This window comes from Thunnus maccoyii, chromosome 13 (assembly GCF_910596095.1).
Source record: "Thunnus maccoyii chromosome 13, fThuMac1.1, whole genome shotgun sequence".
In the NCBI taxonomy this organism is placed as follows: domain Eukaryota; kingdom Metazoa; phylum Chordata; class Actinopteri; order Scombriformes; family Scombridae; genus Thunnus; species Thunnus maccoyii.
This window is the reverse complement of record NC_056545.1, coordinates 30,610,684-30,623,317: the sequence shown is the minus strand read 5'-3', so window position 1 is coordinate 30,623,317 and position 12,634 is coordinate 30,610,684. Positions and strand designations below refer to the sequence as shown.

General features: G+C 39.6%; 1 protein-coding gene across 1 annotated transcript; it reads right to left on the bottom strand.

The window, feature by feature from the left end:
- Nucleotides 1-497: 497 nt before the first annotated feature.
- si:ch73-261i21.5 (zona pellucida-like domain-containing protein 1) lies at nt 498-11,607 on the bottom strand. The gene is made up of 12 exons (XM_042431857.1): nt 11,587-11,607; nt 11,076-11,137; nt 10,052-10,158; nt 8,690-8,916; nt 8,348-8,532; nt 6,855-6,927; nt 5,644-5,741; nt 5,266-5,346; nt 4,708-4,879; nt 4,030-4,147; nt 3,832-3,852; nt 498-1,065 (listed from the first exon to the last, which is right to left on the bottom strand). Exons 1-12 carry the CDS (start codon nt 11,605-11,607, stop codon nt 911-913), a joined length of 1,320 nt encoding a protein of 439 aa, XP_042287791.1. The 3' UTR covers nt 498-910.
- Between the last annotated feature and the right edge of the window lie 1,027 nt (nt 11,608-12,634).

Genomic DNA, 12,634 nt, shown 5'->3' with positions numbered 1-12,634 from the left:
CCAGCTACCTGCAGCCCTGCCAGAAAATGAGGCTTGCCCTCATGCTTTGTCCAGCAGTATGTACATAGTGCTCACTATGCCATGTACAAGCAGTAGAGGCTCAGAGGCCAGTAGTTCACAACCTGTGAATCATGGATTTGTAAACACATCCACTTCCAGATTTGGACTTCATGTGTGCTTTAGAGAGCTTAAGCACCTTGTACAGCAGGTTCTCTGCACTGAAGGACTGAAAAACTCTCCCAGATCATTATGTCAAATGCAACTGCAAGCATGAGATCCATTAATGCCTTCAAAAAAGTATGCTGACAAAATAATATACTTTTATTAAAAATAGCAATATAAAAGTACAGTATTGAAGGATTGTAAAAAACACACCCTGAAAATTCACCATTCATGTTAAAAGTTATTTTATTAGAAATAAAAGCAAAAACTTTTTTTTTTTTTTGAACTTTTAATAGATATAAAAGTATATAAAAAACTGGATGTGAGATACAATACCTACCTATCTGCTCTAACAATACAAATAATCACAGCCCTTAATTCCAATACCCAATATTAGATTATAAAAATGAATCCAAATGCCTGGAGCAGTGTGCAAGGGTTAAATTATACAGTGCTGTTGTTTCCGTCTGACTGACCACTGGAGCGTGCCCACAACACTAAATATATTACTTCTGTTCTTCCTCCAGGCTAAATGAAAGCTTTATTGGAAACCAAAGATTTGAAGATACAACTTGCTGGTATATTTGTCTCCCTCTCTTATGTTTGCTTCAAGGAACCTGAATTATATATAACAACTGCAAAAATGAATGCTCTCTTTCATTTATCACAATGCTTCCATGGTATCATAAACCAGACTATGAGTGAATGAAACAGGACAGAATCCTTTGCAAGCTGTCTTGACCTTCTGTCACTCTTGTGTGTACAGACTTGTCTTGTTGGAACTGATATTGGAGTTGCGCATGTAAACAATGAAAGCCACCAGAGAAAAGCAGAGAGCTCCGACAACGGCTGCCACGACTGAAACAGCCAGCACAGTACTGTTCATGTTAGTCTGCTGAGCACCTGGAAAGAAAAAGAACATTAATTATTAGATCATGTAAACTAGAATTTATTATTTATTTATTTATTATTAGAATTTATAATTTTTGATGAGTAGAATGGAAATATTTATGTACAACACCTATGTTTTTAACTGTCAAGCCAACTGGATCTCTGGATCTCGACTGCTCAACATCAAGACCTCAGGAACAGCGCTGGGCTTTGCAGTTTGAAGCCAATTTGACATAGCAGCCAAAGCGTGTAATTACAACATCACGTGATGCTATTGCTCCCAAAAAAACCCAAAAACTTGGCCCCTAGGCTTTAAATGAAGCTGATGACGTTACAGATTTTTAAATTGCTTTTCTCAGCTCGAGAAAAATTTTACAAATATAAAATCTCCATGGATCAAAAATTCATAATAGAAAGAGTCATAATTGACCTTGTTTGCAGTGTGAGGTGTCCTGTCAACAGTTTTATAGACATCTCAGCACCATCTCAACAATGGTGGTCTATGGGAAAATGCCTTTTGGGCCGCAGGTGGATTTTTCTTCTGCAATACCACAAGTGGCCACTGGGAAAAATTGGCTGCAAGGCTGAGCGACAGCACCCTATCCAGCTCCGCGAGGGCTTAGAGCTGTCCCACTGTCAGATCACCAAATGCATGAGGGCTTTACATGGCCATAACCAAAGAAATGGAGAGACATGTAATCATGCTGTGAATTTCTAGCAGCAAGGTTAGTGAAATCACCCTTTTTTTGTGTTTTCACAAATAGAATAAAGGTTTCGCAAATCTGAAATGATGTTTTAATGATTCTCTGGAGTCTCCTTGGTAATCTAGTCCAGGTTTGACAGGTCTAAGTATAGTGGTTTTTGATTTAGACCTGGTCTAATGTGGTCCGGATGGAAAAATATCAGTGAAATTGCTCTTTTTTCTGTTTTCAAAAGCAAATTGAAGGTTTCACAAATCTGAAAGCGGGTTTAAACAATGTTAAGGCTTTTGCTATGATGTCTAACACTTTTTCATAAGTGTAAGTGGTAAAAAATGGAGAATCAGCTGCTAAATATCATTATTTATGTTTCAGTGATCAAACCAAACAACCAATCAAAGGTCATGGTCAGTATTCAATGTGACCAATCAAAGGAGCGGACTGTCAATGTCTCAAAAGTCGACTTGATGAGCGAGCGAGTGTTGAACAGTTGTGAGCACATAGGGAGGGACGAGCTTGGGCTCATCACAGCCCTGTGCTCATGGGACTACATTTGTGCATGCAGAGCAGAAATGTTCTCTTGCAAGGATGCTTTTCCACTCGTGGCTACTGTTCTGTGTGCTCGTATCACGTACATGTGCCTGGTTTTTATGTGCATGGGTTTTGAACCTAATTAAACGCCACAGATATATTTTCTGAACATGTAGTGAGTCATCTAGCCCACACAAGCGAATCCTTGGTCAGCTCCCATCTACTCATTGGCGCTAGCTGGGATTTACCATTGTCAGCACCTGAGGTCTTGGAGGGAGCACACCTGAGGATGGTTACTAATTAGCCAGCCAGGGGTGATTGTCTCCCTTACAAAGGGCCAGTACTGAACAGACAGGGAGAAGGCCGGGTAGTGTGTTCTGGGTTGCAAGTGGTAAGTGACTGCTAGTTTTGAGGATACTGTGGTGCTGAAAAAACAGGAGGGAGTGGATTTGTTGCTGCCCCTCACACCTCTCCTTTCTATATGCCTGCAGGGAAGCATCACCCCTAAGACTATACTCAGGTTCAGCAGAAATTTCAGTTCTTTAAACCCCCCTTCATCACCTCCCCAGTAGTCAATAAAGTTCGTCAAAGTTAGTCAAAATTCCTGTGTCTGAGTAGTGACTCATTTGGTTTAAAGTCCCAGAATTACCACAACATCTTAAGGCAAAATGTTTACAGCTGTTCAGAATGGACACCCTCAAAGGTGGGGTGAAAACCCTGGCCAATCACTGTGTAAAGTCAGCGTGCATGTCACATTGATGGTTTCACATCAATCCAACATGTCTGCAAGTGTGCTACGTCACTCCTTTCCATAACAGCAGGGTTTGAGTGTGGCCATTCAGAACAGGTATTAACAATTTTTCAGTAAGATGTGTTTGGACAACATTTAGTTGTGTTAAGAATGACAGAATGATTCACTGCTAAATTGGGAGTTTGGCCTTTGTGCTTAAGATCCTCTCTACCTCAAAAGCCTGTATTTGTGTAGCCGCTATACAAATCCATCTTTTGACCTTGGGCTCCAGTGTACCTTCCCTTTGGGACAAGAACAATAACCAAACAAAGCCAGCCTGAACACATCAGTGGCAGAAAGCAGTGATGCAATCCTGGACAACAAACCGGACATTCTCGAATAATTGAAAGCACCAGGAAATCCTATCCACTAAATCACAAGCCTAAAAGCTGAAAAAGCTTAACCTTACCAAGCCCACTAAGAATGATGATCTTCTCAGTCCTCTTGCATGAAAGCTGGCCCACAAGGTTCTCACCTGTTACTTCCCTTCACAGGACAGGCTGCAGGAAAGGGTCCCAGTTTCTCTTTACCAGGCGAGGACTTTTTATCTGGCCCTTCATTTTGGACAAATTCACTACTACTACATGTATTCCCTGGAAACCTCAGTAACTCGTCTTTCTACATGATCTACTTGTGTCTACAGTATATGATCAGAGAAATCAGCTGGCGTTATTGTCCAATGTTCTTGTCATCTGTTTTGCTTGATAAAAATACAGGAAAACAAGAAATGAACTCATGTTGTCATTATTATATGCTTACCTCCAGATGCCACCAGATACCCTGCGAGAGAACAAGAGAGACCCTTGGTTCATTCTTGACCAAAAGAAAGCTCCAGAAATCTCATGCCTGACTGATATGTGACAGGTATGATTTAGTAAATGTGAAACTGTGCCTATGTTATTCTAATGCTGTGCCACCACTGAACGCTTGAGCATCTCTGAATGCTGATTTTCTCACCGTTGTGTAGCCGGATAGTGATGGGACCTGAGGTGACAGTGGCCATGTCACTCACTGTGGTGTCCTGGTCGTCTTTGACACTGCGGCGCCTCCTTGTTTTACTGTCGGCGGTGCAGTTCTGCAGGTGAATCAGATGATTGTCATTTTGGTTAGGGCAGTTTTCAAGCAGAAATACAGTAACCTAAACTGTTATGGTGTGATAGAGTATTTGAGAGATAGTTCTAGAGATGAAGAACACTTCTGATTGCCACTTTCCATGAAAATACACCAACTACTGTACATCAAAACTTTATATCTACATCCATAGCATGATGTTGTTTGTGCAACAGAGCATCCCTAAGAATTATGTCCACATTGGATGATTCCACACCTCACATTTACAGCTAATGCCAATGTTCAACACTACTGCATGGAAGGAGGTAGTGTGCCCTACATGCGGGGAGTGTTTTAGTTGCCAAACCCTAACCATACCTTCACTATTGTTTATTGCCATGATCACAATCTCTCCCTAACTTTGACCATGCTGTAGCTGCCATGCCCAGATTTTGTAGTTAGTGAGAATTTTTAAAATGTTGTCATTGAACAGGGTTTTACAGAATCGTTCACTATCAGAGTTCTTTTCTGGCAAAAGAGCCGCATTTGTAATGTGTGGTGTTGCACCTGGAGGTGGAGTCTGACCTGAATGAGGCTGGGGCAGTAGGACTTCACACAGAGCCTGGTGGCACAGTGTACATAGTAGGTGGAGAGAGTTGAATCCATGTGGTGGACAAAGCGGAAAGCTTCAAAGGAGAAGCGAGCTTCCTGCTGCTCTCCGTTGATTCCCATTACTGTCTGGCCATCCCGGTTACACCTTGAAGAGAACAGATGATATTTTTTCCCCATTTTCTTCAGAAGTTTTGACCAGATTTCAGTCAAACACTAATTCAGAGATTCTGATCAACAGACAGGATACCCTTTGATTCAGAATAGGCCTGGTTCACAGATTAATAATGTGACTTTTAAAGGTTTTTATGAATAATCTAATTTACTCTGGGGAACTTCATCTGTACATTTACGATGAGAAAACTAAGAAGAGGACCAAAATATCAAGTGTTGATGGATGCAGAATACAGCTCTGGACCAATCACGCCTGGAAGATCTTTATTTCTAAACATTATTCTGTGTGTCAAAAATCTTTGTAGATTATAGAGGTATGGAAGTTGTCTCACTTTTCATGTCTGTAAGCTGATAACTCACCCAACAAAGAGATCATGAAATGTTGTGTTGGCGTGGAAAGGCGAGGTTGTAGCGTAACATCGGTCCAGGACCACATTGAATCTGCAAAGAGGAGTTTTGGCATCAGAGAGCCAATCCTATTTTCCCGTTTTCAGGTGAGATTTGATTTGTTGGGACTGAAGGATTTTCCATGTTAGATATTTGCACAGGTAGAGTTTAGGAAAACTTACTTGTACATTACATACATTACATATTACATATATAAATATTTAGGATCAACTCAAAATACTTTCAAATACTGTAATATTCAAGCAGGGATAAAAGACATTTAATATGTAAAATAAATTAAGATTATACAAGCAATATACTTCAACCTCAGTTGTTATAAGTGTGAAGTACCTGTTGGTGAGATTAGACGCCTTCACTTCCACAAAGATCCTGGTCTTTAGCTCCAGGCCTCCTGGAGGAATCTGCAGCATGGAGGAGTATCCATGATCCTTGAGGCAAAATAACAGAAGAGAGGAGAAGATGTTGCTTAAAGATGACACACTGCACCTGTATGTGTACTGTACATCAGAGGCCAGCAGGATATGTGCAGACAAGGGAGGGCTACAGGAGGGGTCATGCTAAAATTGTTATCAGCAGAACCAAGCATTTCTGTATAATATCAGGGTCATCATTAGTCAGTTTCAAAAGAGACATAGGAGATAGAATATAACATGCATTGTAGTAAAGGTCCAAGTTTGAATCCGGCAAGTCAACATTCAAGGACTGTAGCCTTCAGACCTTTTCAGAATTTAGTTACGACCAAAACACTGAATGTAGTTGAGATACAATGAAAAGTTTTTCGTTTGTTTAGACCAAAATAGCTTATCCTAGGCTTAAAGATAATGAAAATTAGTGCTAAGTCTTCTAAACTGCAAAATGTATTCTGAACAAAATCCTCTAAAGATGCCATTTTGACAGAAATAGTCATTAGGTATCAAGTATTACAACTTGTTTGTCTTTGTGTCATGCAGTCCAGATGACAATGTTTCATCGTCATACATTCATTACTTCATGTGGATTAACTGAAAGTGTCTCAGACTACCTTTGCAGGGTCAAGTTAACTCATGTCCAACAGACTAGAGCCAGTGTTGCTGACTTGTACTTGCTGTGGTTCAGTACCAGTGGGTAGCTGTTCCTTTAGATGAAATAATGTAAGTGACCTTTACACATGATAATAACCAGAGGTATCTTATAGATGGTGATATGAGTACTTTTGTGGTGGTTTGTTGGTAAAGTAGTATGATGTCACATAGTCACTGACTCCTTCATCTTTACTCTCTTCTTTACATCAAGGACCGCAATGGAAATAAGACTTGGATGGTCATATCCTTCTCCTGCTAATGTTAAACAAACTAAATGTGGTTCTGAGCTGAAATGGCAACAGTTTTATTTGTCTTTGAAAATGCTGTACCTGATTCAAAGAAATATGTTAAAACATCTGAGAGGTGAGATGGTGCCAGTTTGATCCTAAATACCGCTGATCTTGTGCTGTGTACTTCCTTTCCTGTCATTGACAAGTCTTTTTCTTGACAATCAACACAAAATCAGCGTTCTCTTCTTACCGAGTAGAGGTGCATGCTCAGTGTACTTATGAAACTGCCGTTATTATCTCTGACTGCCAGATTGACCCCAGACCTGTTGGGGAAAAAAAATCAGCAGCAGCTGGAGATCATTACGGGAAAAACCCAAATCGTCAACAACCAGGTCATCATTCATTTGATACATGAGGGAACAACACACCAAGGTGAGATTCAAACCCTGCTGAAACTAGATACATCTGAGGACAATGACTGCACCATGAAGCATAACCAAATATGGTAACTTGATCCTTTCTTACATATAGTCAAGCTGAGGTTCATTCATCTACAGTTAACTGCTCAAAGTGCTTCACACAAACATGTTTCAATATGAGAAATCAAATCAGAAGCATGATGTAACCCACACTATCCAAAGCTGATTACATTTCAAATCTATTTCTGTTGATTTAATTTGTCACAAAGCTTTGTTTCATCATCATATTATGATTAGTTTAATTCATTTTTGAAATTTAGAATTCAAGCTGTCATCAGTGATTTGCAAACAGATTGTCCAGTGTAATAGGACTCCCATAAAGTTCCTGTTCCTCTTCAACTTTATTGTCCTCAAGGTGACATTTGTCTTGCAGTCAGGTGAAACACAGAACACACACAGACTTGTACATAAAACATAATAAAACACATAAAAACATGTAATTAAAAAGAAATTAAACATATGCTAAAACCCACCATACCAGCTTAAAAAATCAAGTGACAGCATACCATAAAACCTAGTACATCCAACACATCATCATTAATGGTTAAATCAATATCTCCATAGTTACCCTTCAGCTTTACATGAAAAACTGATTGTCAGCTGACTCATCCTGAGCATTTAACAGTTTGATGGGATCGGACTTGGCCTTTGGTAACCTGAATCTCCATCCAGAGTTGAAAAGTTTAAACTTGCCGTAGAGAGCATGAAGAGGACTCTAAAATGAATCAAGCCTTTGAAATAACAACAGACAGTATGTCACCAATGAATTTACTGGCTACTTTAACCATGAGACGCATCCTGCTCTTGGCACCTGTTGAGAGGTATGAATTCAAGGGGATTATTGAAAAGATAGTGATATAACCACAGTGGTTACCATTGTTCAAACTCTATTTATTCTAAAACTGGAAAGGTAAATAACATCACCCTCTATTTGACAGAATGTTTTGGCAGGAAAATCTGGCAGATTTAGAGCAGCATCAAAGAAGACTTATGCACAAACTCTCTAACTCTTGCCTTTTGTGTAATTGGAAGTAATATGGGAAAAAAGACAGATGGGGAAAAAATCTGTTTTTACTAATGACAACCACAGCACCAAAACATAAATAATCTTTGACTAGCATTGTGAGAGCACAGTGTAGAAGCATAACATTAGCAAACAACGAGTAGAAAAGTTGAATTTTTTTGCCTTGCATTTGCTGACAACAGCAACTGAAATTTTAAATGTACTTCTTGTGTGCACTTTTTAACTGTAAGGGCCACTTACACGCTCATCTCAGTATTGTTGATGAGGTACTGCAGTGGGTAGTTGCAGGAGAACCTGTACATCACCTCTTGGTGATAGGTGATGGCTCCTGTGCTGGGGTCCTCTGAGCAGATCATGCCTGAGATGTTGATGTACTGGACGTTGGAGAAGTCTGCAAACAGTCCAGTTCCCACCTCCTGAGTGACCTTTGAGGAAAAACAGATCAATTGCATCTTCAAATAAAGAGGTTAAGTGTGTTAAGTAAAGATCAATAGATTCCATTAGGAGAAATTTGACTCTGATTTCAGGTGAACCCCTCGTGTGAGTGACATCTACTGTGGGTGTCAGGCTTCAATAACTTACTGTCATCTTGCTGGAGCAGGCAGTGATGGCCTCCTCTGTGATGGAGAAGTTGAATTTGACAACAGGCGGGTTTGCTGTCCAGTCAGGAGTCCCTTTACATTGGTGTTTGGAGTGCTGTGAGTTGAGAGACAGCAGTGACTCGTTGTATCCATTGAAATAAATGGGACACAGGAGGATCTGCAGTTCCACCCTCTGAGAACCACAGAGGACTTCAATGTCTGAGTTTGCTGCAAAGCCAGGATGAGACAAGAATTAGGATTCTGAGCATGACTTCATTTGTTGCTGAGGAGCAGATTGCTCTGGTTCTGACTTGTTAAAGGGGCACAGATTTGAAACATATTCAGTTTATTTTCCATGAGATTAGAAATTAGACACATATCTCAGTTTTTCCTTGAGACTTAATAGAAAGTCTGTGTTACAAACTGGAGATGTGGGGTTTAAAAAAACAAGTGGCCATTAAAGAGGCAGGAAGAGTCGAGTGAAAGACTATCACGTTGCATTGCAGGAAATGTTGGATCCGGCATTTTTGCAGCTTGACTCACACTAGTTACTACAAGTCAGGATATCTTGGCCTCTGCTGCTTCAGCTGGACCATTCTGTTTTATAATCTGTCAGATGTGAGTTCCCCAACTTAACAGACATGGAGGCGGAGTTCCTCATTAATGACATTTGTACTGTTATTTTTTAAAAGTCATTTCATGTGTACTTTAGATGTGAATATGTACTTGAATATTAGGCACTTATATTTGTATTCAGCTAATTATGTCATGATATCAAACTTGTCAAAACATTTTTAAAGGAAAGGCTCATGATGAAGTCTTAAAACAATAGTCAAGTGCCCATACGAACATTTAAACAGGTTTTATAATTATAATAATTAATGATAACAATGTTACAAAATGTTTTACAAACAATAGGAACAAATATACAGGAATAAAATCAAAATGCAGAAACCAATAAAACCAGTGTTACAAAGTGCTTTACATAAAGCAAATACAGCAAGAGAAACCAGTGAACCTGGCAGTTTTGCTTCCTTTAATCATTCCTCCTGTTCATACTGGCCCTTCAAAGATCTCTTCCTAATGTGCTCCCAATGTAAGTGATGGAGGACAAAATCCACAGTCCTCATTCTGTGCAAAAATGTACTTCAAAATTTATCGGAAACTAAAATTAAGTTTCAACAGTCTGAGTTAGTTTCTCTGGACAGTGTTTTCGTGCTGAGATGCATTGGACAGGGTGCAAATGAAAGACAGAATTTCATACGAAAAACAATAACATTTCCCCCGACAGCTGAATCCTCATATTAGGAGTCAGTAGGCAGATGAAAAGGATGCAAGTGTGAGCACAGCTGGTTTCACTGACCTGGACTTCTGAATGTGGACTGTCCAATGCAGGCATTCTGAGCTTGGGCGAGAAGGAGCAAGGCAAGTTGATGCGTAAGAAGGGCCAGCCACATTGTCCTCAAACTGCTGGTGGAAAAAAAGAAATGCAGAAAGGCATATGATCTCTTCTCTACGGCACACAATATCATGTTAAAGAGCACAAAAAGACGAAGAAATTTGACCTCAAGCTCCATTATTGATAATGTCAGAATTGTAAAAATTGATTACAAACATGAGCAAGTCAAACTGATGTGCAGGAAATTTATACATTAACATTAAATTGTGAACATTTGCATATATCCTAAATCCAGTCCTCAGACACAGGATACTGAGGAGAGGCTCAGTCTGATGAGTAAATATAGCAGCTGCAATTATACCTGAATGACTCTCACAAGTGATTTAAAATTACCCAAATGTCTCAAAAGCCTGGAGCTTCCAATTTCTAAAGCGCACTCACATTCCTCAGCTGTAGATTATAATTAGCGATGATTTTCTCTCAGTCTGTACCATCATGAAGTGTAGCATACTGTACAGACTAGGACTAATCCATTCATTGCTCTGAAAGTGAGACACTAAACCAAACTGAAGGACATCCTGGTCTTCAGTGAAATCAATATTCTTTGTAGGTTCATTTCTGGTTAGAAGCCTTGCTCTAAGATGAGAAATTTAAGAAGGAAATAAAACCGGAATGTAGTGGTAGTAGTCGGCAGCAGGGCAGACTTTAGTGACATGGCTGTGTAATCCATCAAATTCCAATTACAGTTAGAGCTGGCAAACAAAACAAAACAATCATTTTATCTTGTAAACAATAAAAAAAAAAAAAATCTCGCACACTGTGAAATATCTCTTTGAGCCACAAGTTTAGAAAAGTTTTTACCTTGTGTAGATGGCCACAGAGTGTTGTGCCACCTCTCTCCCTCAGTGTGTCTTTTCTGCCTTTGCTCTTACCTTCATGACGACTCAGCCATTTATACTGACCTCCTTTCCAGCTAAATAGGGTTCACAGGAAGCCCACTGAGAAGAAAGGGAAAGGTAAGGTCTGCTTTAAAGCCTGCAACCGGATCATCTGACAGACACGGAACAATAGGTGAACTTATATGGAGCATCCTTAGTGTGGTGGAACATTATGTCAAGTAGCTATAAATTTAACTTGTCATTTTAGCAATGACCTCAACTGACATCTTTTTTTTTGTTTTTTTTTTAAAGTAAGTGTTCTGATGTGCACTCAATCACATCTCTACAGATGGATTCAACATCAAGAAAAACAGTTGAGTTTACACAGAATCATAATTTTTAAATTGCTCTTCTTTTATTTCTTCTTTTGGAATGATTATTACTTTACATTGATCAATAAAACAGAAAGAAGAGCATTATTTGTAGATTTTTTCCCGAACTGAATTGCTGAAAGGCAATAAAATATCATCATGTACAACATACAAAGCAGAACAAAAACCCCAAAACATAACCTACAAGCCAACCTCTCCTGAAGACGTTACATAACTAAAATATAAATACCTGCTGCATTGTTTCAGCCATATTTACGCAAGAGTATGTAAAAGGCTGCATTATGAATTCTGCTCCACTGAAGTGATGTTTTTGTTACATCCCCCCACTTCTGCCGAGGGCTAACACTCTTTGTCAAGAAATTGGGTCTCCGGCGCACTATGTCTGACTTGGAGAATGAGGCACACCCTGCCAAACAAAACCTCCTACAACTGTCACCTGAACCATGACTCCCCCCCAGATCCCCTCCAGGAACCCTGAGACCACAATAGACTGAAGATGAGCTTACATGGAGCTTAGCATTAAGTAGGTGTCCTGTCTGCCCTTTTTCCCATTCAGCCACCATAAGTGTATCTGAGTGGGTTATTAGCCACAGGTAACCTCTTAGATCTACTTTTTCTTAATCCTGGCCGCTAAAGCTTAAGGGGAGGAAATCATGGTGAGGTATGGATGTTTCTATGTCACGTGAAATTCCTCACTCATGAATCATGTTTGGCTCATTCAAAACTGGAGCAGCTGCTGTATTCATATCTAATATCACCCTCAATATATGTGGTTTTTACTGTGAAACAATCCAGGTTTTTGTGTTGCAACATTTTATCCATTTTTGAAAAGTGACAGTATTGTAATGTAGAAAAGAGCTCACAGCAGATTTCTTCAGCATACTGAACCTGCTTCAGTATGTGTTTTTCATTGACTGTATGGATGGAAGAAGTTAAAGTTATATTCCTCACCCAACATCCTTTCTTTTTGGTGTCTTTTTCCATCACCTGAGGGCACAACAACCTTAATATTCAGTTAATTCCTGATTGAAGCTGCTCATTTCATTGTACACTACAGTAACAAGACCTGCATGGTATCACAAAGATTCTGCTCTGCTTTTGTTGAATATTCGCTACCAATATATGCCACCCATGTCCTTAATCACATGACCTGCTCTATTAACAATACTTGGAATAAAATCCCATCACTGTCTGTGAACCTCAGATCATACCACAGGGTCTGATGTGGCTACAGCATTGGGTTTAAAGTACTGAGCTCATGAGTCCAAGTCCCCCAT

Bases quoted from the DNA above. Each gene is read 5' to 3' on its own strand.
- si:ch73-261i21.5 (XM_042431857.1), bottom strand. From the start codon at position 11,607: ATGGCTGAAACAATGCAGCAG. The intron at 6,928-8,347 runs GTAAGTGGCCCT...TTTCCCCAACAG, and splicing joins AACAATACTGAGATGAGCGT to GTCTGGGGTCAATCTGGCAG. The intron at 5,742-6,854 runs GTAAGAAGAGAA...TTTTGCCTCAAG, and splicing joins TGAGCATGCACCTCTACTCG to GATCATGGATACTCCTCCAT.